This window comes from Argentina silus, assembly GCF_951799395.1.
Source record: "Argentina silus genome assembly, chromosome: 10".
NCBI classification, from domain to species: Eukaryota; Metazoa; Chordata; class Actinopteri; order Argentiniformes; family Argentinidae; genus Argentina; species Argentina silus.
Genome location: NC_139664.1, coordinates 5,708,923 through 5,728,683, shown reverse-complemented (window position 1 = coordinate 5,728,683; position 19,761 = coordinate 5,708,923). Strand labels below are relative to the sequence as shown.

Here is a 19,761-nt window from a genome sequence, read left to right as displayed (position 1 = left end):
ATATATATATATATATATATATATCGATTTTATCGTAAGGCTGATACATTTGTTGTCTTTTATTCCTCTCTTTTCTTTGCTGTGAATCGGGAATAACTGGGAATTCAAAACAGGCTTTGACTGGTTTCCTGTTGGCAGACCCTGCTTGTTTACGTGTAAACCGAATTACAGCTCGGAGCGCCAGAAGGCACCCGCCGCACCGCTCCTCGGGTTTCCATCTGGATGGAGGGCCTCCATCGTCTTGGTGATCCAGAGCTACAGGGCATCGGCGTGGGGTGGGGATTGGCTAATGGGAGGTTGATCACTACTGCCTAGAGCTGTATGCTCTACCCACTGTTCATAGTCTGGGGCCTTGGGTGGGCTCTTATTGTCATAGAAATAGACTGTAGACTTTATTACACTTAGTATTAGACAGTAGTATACAGTAGTATACATTTAGTATTTTTCTATAAAACCTGCATGTCATTAATATGACATGACATGTAGTCAGACAAGGCCTATATGCCTGTCAGACATATGATTTATTACAGTAGTTCTGATGCAATGGACAAAAGCTGTATGCGTGAATATTAAAATCATTAAAATAAAGTAAACATGCTGACACATATTGCCTGGTAATTGCTCTGTTGGCTCTCTCCTGGAGAGAGTGTGACCTCATCCATCTCACACAAGCTGAAGTATGCCCGCCTCTCCCAAAGCAATTAAAATTTGTAATATTTGTACAACCTTTTTTCCTAATTTATACATATTGTAATTCCTGAGCACCACTGTCAGCTTCTGTCCTGTATTGTGATGTTATTGTATTGTGCATTATCTTTGATTAATAAGTAAAAAAATAAAAAAATAAAATAAACAATTATAATAGTAAAATGTCCGCCTCTCCCATCCCAAGGTACTACAGTTGAGCCAGACACGGGAATCTTATCTCTCTCCCCTTTTGGCCTCCTCTGTTTCAGTTAACCTTTCACACATATTCTACATCGGGATGCACACTGGAAGTGGTCTCATATTGTGTCTCCCCAAATAATCTGGAAATTAGGTTGTTGATATTCAGCTAATTTCGCACCTTGCAAATTTGAAGTAGCAGTTCGCTGGCGGGGGAGACAAGAAGTGAGACGAGAAGTGGTCAAGGAAATAGGGGGCATCTGTATGCCGAGCTAATAGTCTACAGCCATTTGTGTGTTATATCCGTGCCATGTGAAGTTAACTAAGTTAAATGATCAAGGTGCCACAGTTTAGAGGTCAACATAGGCATGTGAGACATAGGCCATTACTCTCTGTTTCCACTGGCCATTCGAACAAAGTGTTCCTCAGAGAGATCCACGTTGGCATCACTGTTTTTCCTAAAGTGGAAGGAACACATGTCTGTTTTTCAGCTGCAGCTAGGAGCAACAAGGTTAAAGATGAGACGGGTTCAGGGGGGTGGTGTGAGGAGGAGGAGGAGGAGGAGGAGGAGGAGGTCAGGCAGGGGCCAAAGGAGCAGAATGTTCTAGATGTCGTGACTGCAGACGGACTTTGTCATTGTGACAGGCCAGTCGCCAACTTGCACTGTCGCATTATCAAACCAAAACCACCACTCTTTTATAGTTTTTACTGTTAACCTCAAGCTCAAAATGCATATTTTGCAAGTGTTAGCGGCTACGGTTATGCACTAGAATATTTTATGCCCTGTCAAAGATGGACTATAATCTCATGTGACTGTTTTTTCTCAAAGTTTGCCTTCCTGGGACACAAACCTTTCATGTTGGTCAGTTACAAGGTGGCCACTTGAAAATTCCATTCTTTTGTGGGAAACAAAATGACAAAAATGAGACATTTGCTGTTAAAAATCTTAAGATTATGAAGTGGAGTATAAAACGGCCTTTTAAAGGGCCGTGTTAAGACTGCGATATTATCACCCAACGGCGTCTCACATGGCTTAACAAGGAGGATGTACGTCAGACTGAATAACCACATGTAACACACACCCAAGGGACACAAACTTATTAGACTTTCATCTATGAGTGTCCATTATATTAATGTCTGATGGTCTCAGTGGATCTTTTGTATGCTTGCATATCACAACGATCCTCTTATGTTTATCAAGAGATGGCAATCAACCGGTTTGTGTGTCACTCCTTTATCATAACCTGCATGTGCAAATATTGATGTACAAGCACTTTTCCTATTCATCATATTATGGCGTAATTTTCATAGTTATCGATACAAAAGAAAGAATGCAATCTGAATTGTGTCTTTGAATTTGACGACAAAGGAGATTCCTTAGATGCCCTCTATTTTTACATAATAGGTCATTACCTATACATAGTACAATGACGTTTTGCAATTACATCTTGTATTGGTATGTCGCCAATGTAGGAAGCTGTTTACAGTACACATACGTTTTCGTGGTGATATTTTTATTAATATTTTACTATCGCTTTAAAAAAAAAAAAAGGCCAATCATTAAACCCCATGTGTGAATAAACAGGCCTGGAGGTTTGTGTTGGTTGTACGAGGAGTGGTGCTGCTGCTGGACAATAGTGGAAATGAATGACTCCCTCTCCTAGACTGTGGTTGACCAATATCACTCACCAGGATCCTGCTCCCTCCGTCCTCCAGGGCCAATAACTGTGTTAGCCTTGTAAGTGGTTGACGCCAGGGCCCATTAAAAGGCTGATAACGGTGCATACAGTGGGGTCCATAGGGGCCGGTCCACAGCCACCCCCTCAAGGGAGAAATGGTCCAGTCGCACAATTACAAGGAACTATTTTTGTATCCAAATTGAGTTCAATTTCTGGTCATGTTTTGAGACTTGGTTTGGGTATTGAAAGTAATATTTTACAGATGTGGCACTTTTTTTTTCTTGGCAAAAAAAAAAAAAAGACTCATTGTTTGTTCTCTCCTATCTAGGTTTCATATCAACAAAAATCTAAAATTCATGCATCCATTCATGCTATTTCAGAGAACGTCTCACTTTACATAGAAAAACCTTTCCCTAAACTAGAACTACTAATTATTGACATTGATAGCTGCATTATGTTCTGCCAGCAATGCTCCTCAGCATTGAATTAATTAAAAAGCCAGCATTCTTCCTCCAACAGCTTACACCAACCCTCATCTTCCGTTAGCATCACCACAACAAGCTGAACACCAGGAATTCAAGGCGTGCTGCTATAAAGTGCATGTAACCTTGCAGGAGCCTGGAGGCTTTGGCATGGGCTGTCAAGGAGAGTGAAGGGAGGCATGTGGGGGGAGGGAGGCGGGAGGAGGGAGGAGGGAGGAGGGAGGAGGGAGGAGGGAGGAGGGAGGAGAAGATGCCTGGCTGCCAGGGTGTTGAACTGTTTATGTAATTCCACCCCACCTCCTTTCCCCCCTCCCCCGTCCTCCCTTCTCCCCCTTCTCCCCCTTTCTCCTAGACCTGTGCCTGGCCCGCGCCAGTTTAAACTCTGTCACCCCCTCCTGAGGAGAGAGGGGAACACTGGGGCCTTTTTACGAGACGGCCAGCGCCCTGGGGCTGTGGGACCACTGCCCACCGCCACGCAGGGTGGGTCCGCCTCCGTCTCCCTCCAGCCGCTTCCTGTCGCAGCCTTCCCGCCTAATACCAAACAGACCTCTCCTTCTGCCGCTTCCCCTCGCTCACTACATGCTCCGCACTGCATGGGTGTGCCGGAACCTTCACCGCCCATTTCTCCATACCTCACCATGAACACAGGAACATACTAGAACCTCCACTCTGTATCTGATTGCTGTACCTCTGTAATAGTCAGGCAGAGAAGGGTTTCAATTGGCTGTCAAATCACAGGCAAGTGGAATTCAGGCTCCCGCTGGATCTTCACTGAGGAGTAGAGGTAAGGAAAAGGGAGTGTGCTTTGTCATGGAGCTGGTTGTCATCACAACTTTCTCTATAATCACAAAGTAAATAACGGCTGGTGAAGGAGCAGACATTCAGTGTGTGTGTGTGTGTGTGTGTGTGTGTGTGTGTGTGTGTGTGTGTGTGCGTGCGTGTGTGTGTGTGTGTGTGTGTGTGTGTGTGTGTGTGTGTGTGTGTGTGTGTGTGTGTGTGTGTGTGCGGTGCGCACACATGTGTGGGTAGGTAGGTGGGTGGTTGTGTGTTTGCAGGGACATGGAACAGGGTGGAGAAGCCCCCTGATCACAAAACAAGCTCCATGTTGAGGAGCACTGCCATGGAATCTTATGGGTGTCGTAAAGACAAGAGGCGGCTGGTAGATGCCTCTGGTGGAGTTTACTAGGGTTGTTGGGGCCAGGAGACAGAGACATGTGTTTTCATGTACTAGATAAGGGTGTGGGCCCTACCTACAGGGAGACCTGGACCCATCCTCAGGTTCATCGGGGGAGAGACTTGACTTAATGAATGGTTGAGAGATGCCAAGGCATTTGTATCTTGGCAGATTTTCATAGCAGTCCTTGCAAATGTGAAGGGAACATGATTTTTTCCTCTCTCCTCCCTCTCTCTCTCCATTCTTTCCATCTTGCTCACTTTTAGATTTCTGAAATGTCGGTGTCTGTGGAGGATAGCACAGTAATCAGGAATCACAGTAATCAGGACTGCGCAACATGTGTTTGGAGTTTGACATTTTTCATACGTTTCTGATTTAGAAGAACTATGCTAATTCACTTTAGCAGCTCTCCCATGGTATTCATTTCATACTGCATTGTGAACAGATGACTAACTCAGTGGTGTGGGGTGTTATTCTCACAAGGATTTCAGACTTTTTTTTTCTCTGGTTTTCAAATTACAATCAAAGCTTGACTGATGAAATGATCCAAGTCAATTATCAGATTAGTGGCTCTCTTGAAAAAATCCTAGTTTCTCTTTGCGGAAATTATTCTCAATTAAAGTACTTAGCAAGGACATTTGTGCCTACTTGTGAGATATAGTAGATGATTTTGCTCTATGAGTACTGTATTTGTGTGCATTTGTGTATGTATGGGGTTGGCACAACCAGCGTACTGTACACAGCTGTGTTTGCTTCCTTTGTCTGTATGTGTACAAGTCAACCCTGGGCGGCTTTCCATCACAAGTGTTTCCCAGCACCATTCACACATCTACCCACTCAATACATCACATCCACAAAGGAGTTCTTTGGTAATGTTTTGAATTGAGTGGGCGACTCCTTGCTCTCACACACTATGTCCTGTGATCATTAATCCAGGGCTATACTTTCAAGCTCTTTGTTCTCCTAAAACCTGCATAGCTTTTATCACCTGGCTCCACCACAGCAACACGCTCAGTGAACGAGTGCTATCCTGTCAGGGGATCTCCTCCCCCCAATCTTCACTGCTCAGTTCATCCTCTCTCGCTCTCCCACCGGTACCCCCTAGAAACAGAATCACTGCAGCCGTGAACAAAATGACTTCCACCCCCTCTTCCCTTGAAAAAGCCCCTCATGATCTACTTTACATTACCTTGGCTCGTAGTGCCCCACTGTACGGCATGCTTAAGTAATTGCCTTGGCTGTGCTAAAGAGGTGCATTGGGTTTGTCCAAAACAGGCGAAAGATAAGTCAGTTTTGACAGCCTGGAGCCTTCAACAGCCCCTCCCTCCTCCCCCCTCTCTCTCTCTCTCTCTCTTTCCGCACACACACACACACACACACACACACACACACACACACACACACACACACACACACACACACACACACACACACCACAACCTCTCTCTCTCTCTCTCTCTCTCTCTCTCTCTCTACCTCTCCGCAGTGAGCTCCCCCCTCCTCTCCCTTCCAGCAGCCCCAGTGTTGGAGTATAAATCATCCCCAGGGACAGTGGATATCTGCCAGCCATGGGGAGATCATCCAAGGCAGGAATGTGATCAGGGGCTGGAGCTCCCAGACGACCCATGTAAAAACATTGAGATCCTGGAGCTGAGTGAGGGGATTCTGCACTCTCAGGACCCCCAGCTCCAGCCCACACTCCTCCAGCCCCATCCCCTGAGCTGACACTGGGGGGAGAGAGAGAGGCTGGAGGGATGCCTTCTGCTGTCTCTCTTTTCATTCTTGTCCAAATTTTTTGATTAGGGGAGAGTTAGGGAGAGGATGTTTGAATGGATGGGATTCGCTATGTGAAATCCAATTGAACTGAGTCCATCTCCAAAGGGTTTGCGGGCCCTTCGTGGGTACTTAAGTTGTGCCTCCACTGAGCTGGTTAATGAGTGAAATATGTGGCTGGTAACCAAGAAGTTCTTTTAGTCACAGCAGGGTGGATCACAACAACAGCTTTGCTCCGAGGCTGACCCTTTGAGAAATAAAATGAACTCGATGACGCACTTCTAATGGTGCTTTTCGATAATGATTTCATACCACTTTGCCTTGTAAGATTTCATGATTCTCATGCAGACAGGGGCCATGTTGATGGGAAATGTTTCTGTGCCCACTCCTCCATATGGAGTTAATCAAATGTGGTCAAGGCTTAACTTGGTGGCCCATTAGATTTACAGCTGACTCTCTCTCTCTCTGACAGTTGATCGGGGTTTCTCCCAGAGAGAAGGGATCCCTGCCAGTAAAACACTGGATTAGAAAACACAGATCTTATGCTGAGAGACTCCAGTTCAAGACCTGTATCCATGCTTTTCATGGCTAAGTATTTTAATTTTTGAAAAGCAGGCTATTATATCAGTGTTTATAACAGTTTTATTAGAGTTTATAAAGAGAAGAACTCTTATTATAAAGTTAGTCTTTATTATTATGAATTGCATGGCGGTTAAGCAGTATTACGCATTTACCTCAAGTGGTTAAGGTTGGGTAAGTTGTCAGAGTACGACATTAGCAAACATTAGCATTGCCAACAATAGTGGGCAAATATTGTCGTCCATTACCACTATTGGAGCCAGCGATCTGCAGGTTGCAAGGCAACGTCGTGCCTTGTTTATGTTCTTGTTTGCTGTCACACTGTATCCAGTGTGGAAAATCTCTGTTAGTTTGTCTGGACTTGGCTTTTCCTGGCTGTTTCCTTAACAACGGAGGGGAAGAACCCCCCTTCCACCACTCCCTTCCTCCCTCCCCTCTTCCCAAATCCTGCCCTTTTTTGGCTGTTCCTCTTTTCTTCTCTCTCTGAGAGGGGATAGTATGACAGCTTTTTCCTGCTGCTTGCTGAGTGGAGCCGGGAGGGAGAGAACTCTGCCGCTCACTCAGTTCCTATTCAGGGAGGCTTCAGTAACACACTGATTCTCTCCAGGATTTGACCACAGCAGCAGTCCCAGACAGGGAATAGCCAGACAGGATTGTGCATAGTGTTACTTTACAAACCTGGAGTCAAGAAGTGGACATGTTTTGAGACTGGTGCAGACTCTAGCCTTCTCTTCTCACAGGAATGAACAGGACACCTTGACATCACAGTCTGGTGAGTGTGACGACCTTTACCTGTGAAGGCAGAGTAGGTATTGTTATCACTATATTCCACTATGGAGAAGCTACAGTATGACCATTGGCATTCTGTACTGCCTGTGGTTTGTGTCTAGTTACAGGGTTTCAACAGATGCCTGATGTGTCATGTTCTGCAACTAATGTTCTTCAGCAAACTTCAGCAAAGCACCATTCTTACGGTTGCACGCGTTTAGGGTGGCTTGCCATTTCCTACAAGTTAGCCACAGAGTGCTATAAATTCTGAAGTTTGGCGTGCCGCTAACATCATTGCAGTGCTAGATTTTATCTTGCCGCGTGCAGTTTCCATTGACATGAAATATGAGGCGGTACTTGTGTGTTCGTTTTCAAAAGAAACCCTGACTTCATGCTTGTACCCTGCTGAGTGGTCTCTGACTAGATGTTGAATAGTATTGGCAGATCACTGTAGAGGGTGTTAAGTCTTTTATGAGATGGTAGTGGGGGTTTGGGAGGACAGGGGCGTGAGTCCACACTATTGGATAAGGTAGACTCATCAAACTTCTGAGGACAGTTTATGCAAGCCCATTTAAAGGAGTTTCACTGTAATTTTGGCATCATTCCCAAAGACAAGAGGGCATGTTCAATCATGGCCATCCCAGCCCACTATGCACCCAATAGATCTAATAAGTGAATGTTTGGTTGCAACATGTTACTGATGATGAATAAGTGCCAGAGAGCACTTGATGCAGCAGAAGTCTGATAAGAGCAGTCCTGGTCCAGTTTTCCTGTGCAGCTGCATGGTGGCTAACCTTGCGGTGATTAATTGGTCTGCACTTTCCCGCAATAAAAGCAAACATCCTGCCTCTCTCTGTATTTCTATGAGGGCAGAGTCAACAGTTGTAACATGATCAGGGCGAGCCGAGGTGAGGGTGTCACGCTTCTGTAAATTGTAAGTGTGTCTATGTAGAGCTGAAACCATTATCCCCAACCAGAACACACACACATGCACACACACGCACACACACGCACACACACACACACACACACACACACACACACACACACACACACACACACACACACACACACACACACACACACACACACACACATCCAGTAATCAATCCCATCCCCGTAACTTCTTTCTCAAATGGAATGTTGTGGTCAGTTCCTCTTATCAGCTCTCAGGGGTCCACTCTAATTAACACATCTCAGCGGGGGGCTGTTTGCCGTGCCTTGCTCTCTCAATCAGATAAACTGACAGATAACAGGATAAGTGTGAATGTTTATCCCTGCAGTATGTTTTGTGACAGTTGACTTGCATCTGACCTCTCCCAGCTATTTATTCCAGCATCCTCTTGTTCTCCCAAATCCACCATGTAGATCACTGTCTGCCTTATCTGTGCTGAGGATGGTTGCTAACGTACTCTGTGGTCCTGGAGGTCAGAGGTCAATCCCTGACATAAAATACTTGTCTTAACTCCCCTGTTGCCTGTGTATCTCCAAGGCCGATACACTGAGTGCAAAACAGACACACAGAGCGAGGAATGGTCAGACAGTATAGGCCCCTGCCACACAATCACTGGTGGACACAATGAGACAGAAAAAGAGTGACTGACATCTGACAGCATTAGGGAGAGTAAAACATAAGGCTTTGACATGTGCATAAGCAAATTACATGGTGGGCTCATTGAGAGCAATTGAGATATCCCTGCCCAATACATCCATCACATTTTGTAGAAATATTTAGAAACAGAAAAGAAGTTATGAACCGCCTATACCTAATCTTTTAAACTGCAAAGCCAATATGATGGCATGAGATTACATTGACCAAGAGGAGGTTAATTAGTGATTTGTCTCTAAAACTGTGTTTAGCAATACTCCCACTAACCACTACTGTCTTATAAGGCTCAAGGCGTCTCACCGGTCCAGACAATCCTCCACTTAAGCTTGGGGGGGATGTTTGACATACTAAATCCAGTACAGTTTGCCTAAACCACACATGTGAACCTCCAAGAACATTAAATAAGCCTTGGATTTGAGGTTGAATTTGTTTAAACACTATGTGGGCATTTGGGCATGGGAGGAACCATATGGAGATGGAATCATAAACAAGACTACAGGGTTAAGCACACAGAGGCTGGTAACAGCATCTCTAGTCCTCACTGATAACACATCGACCGAGGGGCACAGCAAACTCACTGAACTGACACAGCTTCACAACTTCTGATCAAATCACTGTTTATCAAATCTTTATGACGTAAAACTGACACGATGTTTCTCAAACTCTGATTTGTAGGCGTAATGTGTTCAAGCTGTGCGAGCAATCAAAACCCTGACACTGTTTATGTGCGTCCTCCATCTAAAGAAGGCCCAGCATGTTTGGGGACAGTACAGGGTTAACACTGCCCACCCACCCCTGGAGAGGGCCAACACATGTTTGGGGACAGTACAGGGTTAACACTGCCCACCCACCCCTGGAGAGGGCCAACACATGTTTTGTGTCATAGAGTAATCACACGTCTTGTGTAATGAGTCCAGTGTGTTGCGCTGGTCGGCTGGTGCATGCGAGCCCATATCGATCAGAGGGTGAGATCACAGCTCTATTTTTGGAGCTTGAGATTTGGGATCACCTAGGGGTTACTGTGCTTTAAGAAATCGCACAGGGGTGCATAGGAGGGGGGAAACCTGACACACACACACACACACACATACACACGCACACACACACACACACACACACACACACACACACACACACACACACACACACACACACACACACACACACACACACACACACACACACAGCACATACTACCTCAAATGTTTTAAGTTTTGATAACTATTCTGAGCATCAGTGCCCCTGGGGATTATCTCAATGGAGAGGGAGATGAGATGATGTATGTAGGATAGAGTCAATTTAAAGATATGAGCATGTGCTTTTTATTTCTGGATTTACATAGACAAGCATCAAAAACACATCTGGCCACTATTAACCCCCCTACCCCCCAGCCTAGGCCCAGGCCCATATCTCCGTTACCCCCCATGCCCCCACCAACACAATCCTCAGAGGGAAGAGATTACTCTCTGGTTCATTTCTTATGTCACCAAAATACCTGCATCAGTTTGTCATGGGTTGCAGCCACATACCCACTAAGAAGCACAGAGGCTCTGTTGAACCAAGCATGACATCAAGAGCAAAACAACGACCTATAGTGAATACCTGGCCTAACAATTAGATTAGAGTGTATAATGCATAAACTGGGCATAGTCATGGTCTTTGTTGGCTGCATTAACCTGTTCATTGAGTCTCCTTCAAATGAATGCCCTAAGTCAAATCCATCAACTGAAGATAACTAGCTGGTTGTAAGCTGGGCATAAAATGTTGGCAATGTGTATGTGAACATGGAAATGAAGACGTAAATAATCAGAACACTAAAACTAAAAAAGCTAATGTGTAGAAAATGACCTTCACTGGGTGACTACCCTGCTGTTAAGAGAAAACCCCCCAAAAAAACTGTTGATTTTTAGAATTGGAACTGTCCATACTCTCAGCTGGCAGCCTTCACCGGGGTCAGCTCTACCTGGTGCACCGGGCCACTGAGCTGATGGCAACCACATGTCTGACTCGCTTCCAACTGAAATAACTCCCCCCACAGTAAGAGACCCTGGCAGGGCACGACGGAGGGAAAACAACGCTAACACTTAGCACAGCTTGATCCCCGAGATCCCATGTCAAGAGAAACAAAGGAGAAAGACGCTCTCTTTTCTCAGAAAAAGCCCCTCACAACTTTCATGGCAGTTGAGAAAGACAGCCGTGCTATACAGGAGAAAAATGCAATATGCATCTGTAAATGCAATTCGCCCCCCCCTGAATGCTTTCACAGGCACCGCAAACACAACCTTCGCTTAGGAAATGTGTCCGTGTTTATCGGGTGGAAAGTTACCGTTTGCACCTCTACAGTCTCTTGAAGAGGGGCCTGAAGTTCCATCAAGCTTCTTTTTTTTTTGTCTTGGATGCTGTCCTGGCTAGGTTGGTGGTCAGGTGATCTTATTGGCTGGGTTTGGAGGAAAGGCTTTGAGACCATACACTGGCCTGATTGAGGCAGTCTGGTAAACTCCTTACAGAAAGCTGTTAAATCCAAAAAGTATGGAAACAGCGTCCAGGAGATCCTTCTGTGGTACAAATGCAGGTTCTTTGATGTTATGAGCATTAAGGGAGTTAACCTCCTTTTCTGCTACTTACGAAACTGAAACATATCACGGCTTTCTGAAGAAAATGGAGACAAAGTCAGCGTATTTACTCAAGTTGCAAAAGACAAGGGAGGAACATATTGAGCTTAGAATTGAGTCCACAGGCTGAACACAGTGAATGAATTACTCCTGAATGGTTCATTTGATCTCATGGATCATTGTCCAGACAGACTCTCTCAGTAGCAGAAACAAAATCAAAGATGGAAACAGAGAAGCCTTTAAATGAGCATTGTCACTGGCATTGATGAATGATATAAATTCCCCTAATTTTGCACTCAAATAGACAGTGCCTGATCTTACATGTCAGAGTTTTGTATAAAAACCAATGAAACGTGATTACATTCAAATCTGTGTTTTTTAAAACACCGAAGCCCTATGCCAGGCAAACCACAAAGAGCCCTTCTATTGTGCCAGGCATTCTTGTGGCTGCACAGAGATTCTAGGTATTGAAAATATCCCATTCCCTCTGTGGTTCAAAGTGTGTTATTACGACGAGGAAACAAGCCTTACCCACTCCCTTATGTGATCTATATATATTTTCAACCTTATTCTGAAACTCAATTATGGCCTAAACTCCCTGAATAAATTCCACTCATGGGCTGTGATTGTGATTTATTCAACGTGGCAGAGGACCCATGCAATAAAATGTTTAATGAATGGTTTATTACAAGTATCTGGGGAAAAGAGCTTCTGTTTTGTGACTAACAGAGGGAACTCTAAGCCTCAGAGGTTGGTCCCTGTCAGTATGTGGTTGATAAATCACCCAGTAAGTATCCTTATTCAGAAAGACAGCTTAATCAGCCTCTCTCGCAACTCAGATAACAACATGACTGCCTTGGACAATGTAGACTATATTGTTGTTTACTGTAAGAAGGGTGTTGGTCTGGACTGGGTCGAAGACAGTCGAGGCGGATGGGAACAAACCTTTGGAGGAAGGAAGGGCTATTGTGGTCTTCTTCAAGTGGATAATAACAGAAATATAACATGACATTCTAAGGTTTTCCATCGTTTGGCTCCTCTGTCCCAACCAAAGCAAACAACACAGAAATAGAAGCTGACCTCTTCCCAGGCTAGATGACACTACTTATTGCTTATGTTGGCGTCAATCTGAACACAATTTGTACTCTAGCCTTACACAAATAACTCATCGTTTGACTGACATTTTGAGCTTTGGATGAACTTTTCAATATTATTACTTTTTACTATTCTGTCAAGGATATCATCTGTAAACATTTGCTTCTTTGCTTTGAGAGCAGAGTTGATGTCAAGTGACTTTTTCTCAGGCTTCAGGCAAACTGATTGAAGTCAACATAGGGCAATTGGTTTTTCAGTGGTCTCGACCATGTGAGGACACAGGAAGGAATTGTGTACAAATTGTTTGACCTGAGTATATGAGGTCAGTGAGGAGTGAATGACAGACATTATCTGGTTACATGCCCCAGGATGTGTTCTGTGTATGAGGCCATCAAAGCTGAAGCCCCCTCACGAAACATTAGATTGTACCATGCCTCCGTGTGATGAAGCTCGGTTGCTGCTACCATATGTCGTGGAGCATTACTATCCTTGCCTCTACCACACCAGGTCTTTACAGCACCGTAATGCTACAGTAATGCTTTTTTAAACATATAGGCGCGGTTTCCCAGACACAGATTAAGCCTAATCCTAGATTAAATCACACTTTCAATGGGGATTCTCCATTCAAAGTTATTTTTAGTCTAGGACTAGGATTAGTCAAGGTCTAGGAAACCAGCCTAATGTATTTATTTAAACCTCCCTCAAAGTGGTATCATGATCCAGGTTGCTTTCAGTGCCTTTGGGGCAAGCTTTTTCCCTTTTTTTTTTCTTCTTTAGATGAACAACATGGCAGAATGTTTTCAACACTCAAGGTTGCTAGAACTGCAGAAATGCTGAAAGGTGAAGAGGCTTGTTTTCATCAGTCGAGGGGAATGGCAAGTTCTGCTATGGAAAAGCAAATTAAGTCACTTGGAGAAAATGACTGAAAGTTGAGTCATGGGATTGTACGTTGGAAGGAGAGGGTCTGTTAATAATTTCCTCCTCAAAGTAAAACAAAAACACAACAAAACAACAGGGCAGGTTAATTAGTGTTTAGGTTAGCTTTAAACAAGTCTCCGGTTGTCATTAACCACCACTCACAAATGCCTGGATCCTGATGAGCTCAATTTCGGTGCATTCCACTGTGAGAAAACAGCAGTAGGTGTCCAATCATTGGCTTTGACCTTTAAGAACCAGTGTAGCTGTTCAAGCCTCACACTTTAAATACCCTTGAGATAAAACAAAATATTACATTGGAAATCTGTGCTCCCCAGCCATGCGGATACAGCTCTGCACTGGATGATGAATAGTTTCCAGTAGCAGAGCAGGGATTAGTGCTGGAGGGGCAGAGATGACCTTGTCTGTTCAAACACAAGCCGCTGTAATTGAAAAGGAAGGAAGTACAACAGGAAGACACTGTGTGGATTGCGCTGTGCGACACAAAACAAAAGACTCATCGTCTCACTCCCGTGGGTACTGACGGGGTGGCCTGGGGAGGCGCTGCCATGGTGACCGTTGGGTCTCTAGCCCCGAGCGCTCAGCGCTAGTGTACATAGGGTCTGCCAAGAGTCAGCAAGATCAAAATCTACACTGGAAAGCATAGAGGCTCTGCTATACCAACTCGAGCTGGCAGATGGGCTTTTTCCTCAACAGAGAGAGTTAGCAAAATTCACAGCACAGCATTTTTCAGGGCCCTCTCTGCTCAACTAGGAGCTAATATTCTGTAAGATATACCGTGTCTGTTGGTTTTATTGACTGGAAGCCTTTGGGGCTCTCCTCCTGGAGGATAAACTGCTTTGAAGAGATCTTGGTGGTTTGTTGTGTCAGAGATCGGACGGTGTCTACTGTACATTCAGCTGTTCCAGTGCAACATCAGTGTGTTACTTAACTTCTAAAGAATCAATTGGATACTGTATTACCCAGTATCTAGGAGAGAAGGTATCTGCTGTCATGTTTGATGGCAAATGTTGAAGTGTTTTATGTCTTCTCCCTCATTCTCCATGGTTTTGTAGAGCACTTACAAATAAGTATGAAGATATACTGTGTTTAAAAGAATACCCATTATTCTCCTCTTGCTTTTTAATTACCCATGGTTGTATGTATGCATTGTTTGGATATATTTAGATATAAACTGTATTAATACTTTATATGCTACATATTCAAACTTTTATGATTCCAAGACAGCATAGCCAAATCCTTTTTTTTTTCAACTGCTGAAAGCTAAAAGCCTGCGTCTTGTCTCCTGCTGTACTGTGTAGCCCAACGGCAACAGCAAAAGGCCCATCATTGTTTGCATTGCAAACGCTTCGGTGAGTTCGGATCTAATGTGGTCTGACGTCTGTATGCGTGTGTGTGTCTGTGTATGTTTGCTCTTGTCTCAGGGCGGCCAATGAACTGTTTTGCCTGAGGAGCGAAGGGCACCGGCATAGATCCAAAGAGAGAGAAAAAGAGATAGAGAGAGAGAGAGAGAGAGAGAGAGGCTCAATCATTCAGCACCCATCTCCACTTCCCCATTGCACCATGAGCTGGGACTGAAGGGTAACCTCCAGAGCTTCATTTTATGGTAAGATTTACAATACCTAAACTATCTGTGTTTCTTCTCTAGGCCTACTACTTCTTCTCTAGAGTCAGAGACAGATTGTTTTGCTTTTAAGACTCTTGAAATGGAATTGCAACATATGGTTTACATGTGTGTTTATTTTCCTTGCATGTTCAACCCTTTTAAATTGCTGCATCAACAGATTAGTATCATAAAGGCAGCATATATCATTAGGATATTCACATAACATATAAATCACTTTCTCAGAAGGCCCTCGTTATCAGAAGGCCCAATTTTTAGGCGGCTTGAAACATAAACATGTGGTTTGGTACATTTGTTAAAGGTCCTTGAAATCTATGGAGGCTATCAAGCCATGTGGCATAACTTAGTGTGTGAGCAATTCACAGGTTAAAATGTGACTGTGCTGAAGCAAGCCAATCTTTTCATATTTGAATAATATTTTGTTCCCAAGAGAGCCATACTGTAACACAAAGCACATGTGAAGCATGAAAGGTATGGGCGCAAATGCTAATGCTAACACATTGGAGGGTTCAAGGCAGGCTCCACATTTTGGGTTGGCCCCTGTGTCCCTACAGTATCAACGCTCTCATGTGCCATGAACCATGTGCCATGCGATGATGTCATCAGGGTGGGGGGAGGTGGTGGTGGGGGGGGGGGGGGGGGGTTAGGGGGCCTGAGAACAATAGCAAAGCGGACGAGAAAGGGCACAGTCAGCAGGAAGCGCTGTGTGACGAGGGTTGAGGGGAGGAAGAGGGGGCTGCACAGGAAATACGGAAAGGCCCAGCAGGACCACATGACCCGAGGGTAGAGTGTTCCATGCAGGCAAATCCAACCACTCACTCAGATTGGAAACAGGTTGTATCTCTCAGAGGACCAGGAGGTAGCATGGGGGTAGCATAGGGGGTTGTCTACATGTGACCGGCTGAAAATAACAAACAGAACTCAGAGGAAAGAGACGACCGTGCTTGTGTCACATGCGAGGTGTGGCGCCGCGGGTTTTTCTGTGGGAAACGTGAGACTTCCTAAGGAGTCTGAGGAGAGGGAGCCATGACCGGGCCAAGGAGGGCCAGGAAGACGAACCAGGAGGTCCAGGAAGCCAAACAGACCTGACAGGAAACGCCTAGGAAGAGACTCAGACTAGCGTCACTGGGGATGAGCCAACACCGGGTCCCGAGTGACTCTGTGTCGGGGATATTGAAAGTCTAAATAAAACATACAGGTAAACAACCCAGAGGGCCTTGCCCCCGGGCTTAACCCATTGATCTGAGAGCCTCATGGAGTACTTTTTCATTGGCTACTGGGGAGAGGTGACCCGTGACCTCTTTAAAGAGGCCTGTCAAGGCTCAGAGAGAAAGCCATGAGCCAAATGCGCCAGCGTCATGATCCCAGTTTGTGCTGGTATTTGAGGAGGACACAGTAAAGCTTTTGTTTGCCAGTTGGAGGCCTTGTCCAACCCACCCACCCAAAGACACATGGAGAAGTGCTGTGGTCAGTGCATTTCACTGGAAAACATTGAGTGTGACACTGGAGGCAATCGTAAAACACTTTAACTGCATTGTAAAGGGGAGGGGATTTGTGGCACCAGAAGTGTTTCTGTAGGGTGCACACGGGTAGCATGTGTCTTTCGGCCAACTGTTTTGTCTCGGTGCGTACGAAGTGTGAGGTTTTCTCTGCTCCGCAGCCTAACTGACATTCATGCATCTTCACAGTGGGACTTCAAGTTGAGGTACATGTGTAAATTAGCTCTGAGGCATTTTGTTGTTGTTTTTCTAGGTGTGAGAGAGAGCTAGTCATCACACTGCCAGCATGGACGTGAAGAGGAAAGAGATGGACCTGTTGAGCAACAGCATTGCTGCCTATGCGCACATCAAAGGTCAGTGAATATATAGTAACTGGGTAACTGCACATCTTTAGTGTGTGCAGCTTTCCATTTGTAGTATATCAAATTAAACTGGTCAATGCTTAAACATTATTTATATTTCATTGACTCGAGCAATGACTGACAAGTGAGCATGAAAAAACTCAACATACAAACCATGAGTCACAGTGAGAGGGGTGTTTTTTTTTTATACAACCTGAACTCACAATTTCTTTTCATTCCTCTTGTAGAGAACCCAGAGAGCTTTGGCCTATACTTTGTGATTGGGGTGTGTTTCGGCCTGGTCCTGACCCTTTGCCTCCTGGTCATTCGAATCTCCTGTAAACCCCGCGCTAACATCACCCCCTCCACGCCCGAGAAGAAACGATTAAAAGATTTCAGTGAGGACGAGGACGAAGAAGAGAGTGAAGATGAGGAGGAGGATGACAGAGATGATGTAGAGGCCCCTGCTCCCCTGCCTACCACGGAGATCCCCATTGGCAACCACCACAGCCAATCAGATGGAACATTGAGCGTGAACGTGTTCACCTCGGCAGAGGAGCTTGAGCGGGCACAGCGATTGGAGGAGAGGGAGCGAATCATACGTGAAATCTGGAGAAATGGACAGCCTGACATCCTGGGTTCAGGAACTGGCACAATTGGACGGGTGCATTACTACTAACACCAACTACCACAGGACCACTGTACAGTATCAACATACTGTACACAACTATGGTGCTTCAGTCTCAGTTGGTACACTGTGGACCATTGCCAAAGACAGACTCAATCATAGCTAGCTTTGGCTTGGTCCAGTACTCCTGAGGCCTTACTATCCCGCATGGACAGAGGGGTGTCATGATGTGGCGTTTAGATAGGTCAACAGTGACGTGCTACAGTACATTTGATGTGTAAGGCATGACGGTGATCCTAGGTGACAGGGATGTACTGTGTGAATACACTTCCCTATGTTCCCAATGGACATTTGTTGCCTACCACTACCACAATGGAATGACCACACATTTAGGACCAGTTGTGCTGTCACGTGGTGTAAAGATACAGTATGATTACAGTATAAGGCAATATGAGGCCGATGATTGAAGTCTACAGAAAGTATTGCCTATGAAGCACAAAGATAGCTGGTAGATTGTTTAGAGCAAGGCTACTACAGCTATTCAGAAATAATCAGAGATAGGACCAATTCATTTGCAGTGGGAAGTCACTCCCTTTTGTTTGCAAAGAAGATATTTTTCCCTCATCAGTGAGTTTACAAAAGGACATCTCCTGTATGCCATTTCGTAAGGAAAGGATCCCCAATGCCTTGGGGTGGTCTTGGAATCCTCTAGGAGGAAATAGCCTCGCCTAAGCAAACAAGATTTACTGGATTATTTTTTCACTTGATGTCAAGTCATTTAGAATTGGACTGTCTAGAAGAAACATACAATAATTCTGTTTTTAGAAACAATTACACTAACGGAAATTAAAGTATTACACTAAATGGACTGCGGTTGTTTCTGTTTCTATAGTGGTTTCTCAGACCAACAGTATGCTAAGACAAACAAACAAAGCTGAAAATGTCCTTAGGTCATGTATTTTGAAACGACAATATAAAGATTGTCTGGAGCAATTTTTATGGGATTTAATAACACAACTGAAAAACCTTGGTTGAGCAATATAATTACAATGGATTGAAAGGTCACTCATTGTTAATTGTTTTTGACAGACAATTGCTCCCATACAGTGTGCGCCTTGAAATGTTAAAGAGATTATTTTTTATAATAAAACTGTTAGAACATTTGCACTGGGTCTTTGCTAAATGTTTTCATTCAAAGCAAAGAGAGTCATTTGTCTAGGTCATGGCTGTTACAACAGAGGAGTCAATGCAAATGTGTAAATATCATGAAGATTGGAACTACACATTAGACTTAAAATTATAGACTTAAATTCATAAATTAATTATTGTAAGAAACACAACAAAAAAAAATGGATTATCAAAAAGAATATTTGGCTGCCAACAAAGTAATATTGAAACTTCAATGAATGGCACAATTTGGGTCAGTTCAGATGAGTTTGCCTCTTGGGCTTTCACTGTATGTGTTATAAGCCTAATAAAGACCTGGCTCCACAACAAAGCCATACAAGAACAGAGAATATATACTTATCAGTGAATGGCTTATGTCCATTGGAGTTTCAGCCAACTTGGCGGCCAGAAGCCTTAATCTGACTGCCTGACGCCCATGTATAGTGAGGCCCTGTCTGACTTTGCGGGGAGGAAGGCATTGCTTGGAGAGGACAACCGCCAAGAACTTCCGTAAGATGTCTGAAACATACTCAAAGTACACAATGTGCTGGAGAACCAGACGGGGTGCAGGTTTGCCTTGGGCCCAAGTCTGTTTTGAGACAGGGCCCATGGTGAGGTTTTGTCTGTTGAGGTCAGGACTAAACCCTTGTGGTGATGGACCTTCAATAGAGATCAATGTCGTCTGTTCAGATTTGTGTTGTTGAAGTTGCCATGTGACTACTACTCTGTTCTAAGATGTTGACAAGCACCAACTCCCTAAATCTTGAAGAAAGGGTTAGGGTTAGGGTTTGGGTTAGGGTTAGGGTTTGGGTTAGGGTTTGGGTTAGGGTTAGGGTTAGGGTTAGGGTTTGGGTTAGGGTTAGGGTTAGGGTTAGTGTTTGGGTTAGGGTTTGGGTTAGGGTTAGGGTTA

At 44.5% G+C, this 19,761-nt stretch overlaps 1 protein-coding gene across 2 annotated transcripts; it reads left to right on the top strand.

Annotated features, from left to right (window-relative positions):
• Nucleotides 1-3,729: 3,729 nt before the first annotated feature.
• Nucleotides 3,730-18,681, top strand: eva1ba (eva-1 homolog Ba (C. elegans)). Of its 2 annotated transcripts, none has more exons than XM_083679580.1 (4): nucleotides 3,730-3,830; nucleotides 15,017-15,198; nucleotides 16,969-17,068; nucleotides 17,305-18,681. In XM_083679580.1, exons 3-4 carry the CDS (start codon nucleotides 17,002-17,004, stop codon nucleotides 17,733-17,735), a joined length of 498 nt encoding a protein of 165 aa, XP_083535706.1. In that variant the 5' UTR covers nucleotides 3,730-3,830; nucleotides 15,017-15,198; nucleotides 16,969-17,001; the 3' UTR covers nucleotides 17,736-18,681. The 2 variants fall into 2 exon arrangements, with proteins under 2 accessions (XP_083535706.1, XP_083535705.1); XM_083679579.1 differs by lacking the exon at nucleotides 3,730-3,830 and adding an exon at nucleotides 7,084-7,344.
• The last annotated feature ends 1,080 nt before the right edge of the window (nucleotides 18,682-19,761 follow it).

Coding starts and splice junctions, on each gene's coding strand:
- eva1ba (XM_083679580.1), top strand. CDS start 17,002: ATGGACGTGAAGAGGAAAGAGATGGACCTGTTGAGCAACAGCATTGCT. Junction 17,069..17,304: donor TGCCTATGCGCACATCAAAG/GTCAGTGAATAT, acceptor TTCCTCTTGTAG/AGAACCCAGAGAGCTTTGGC.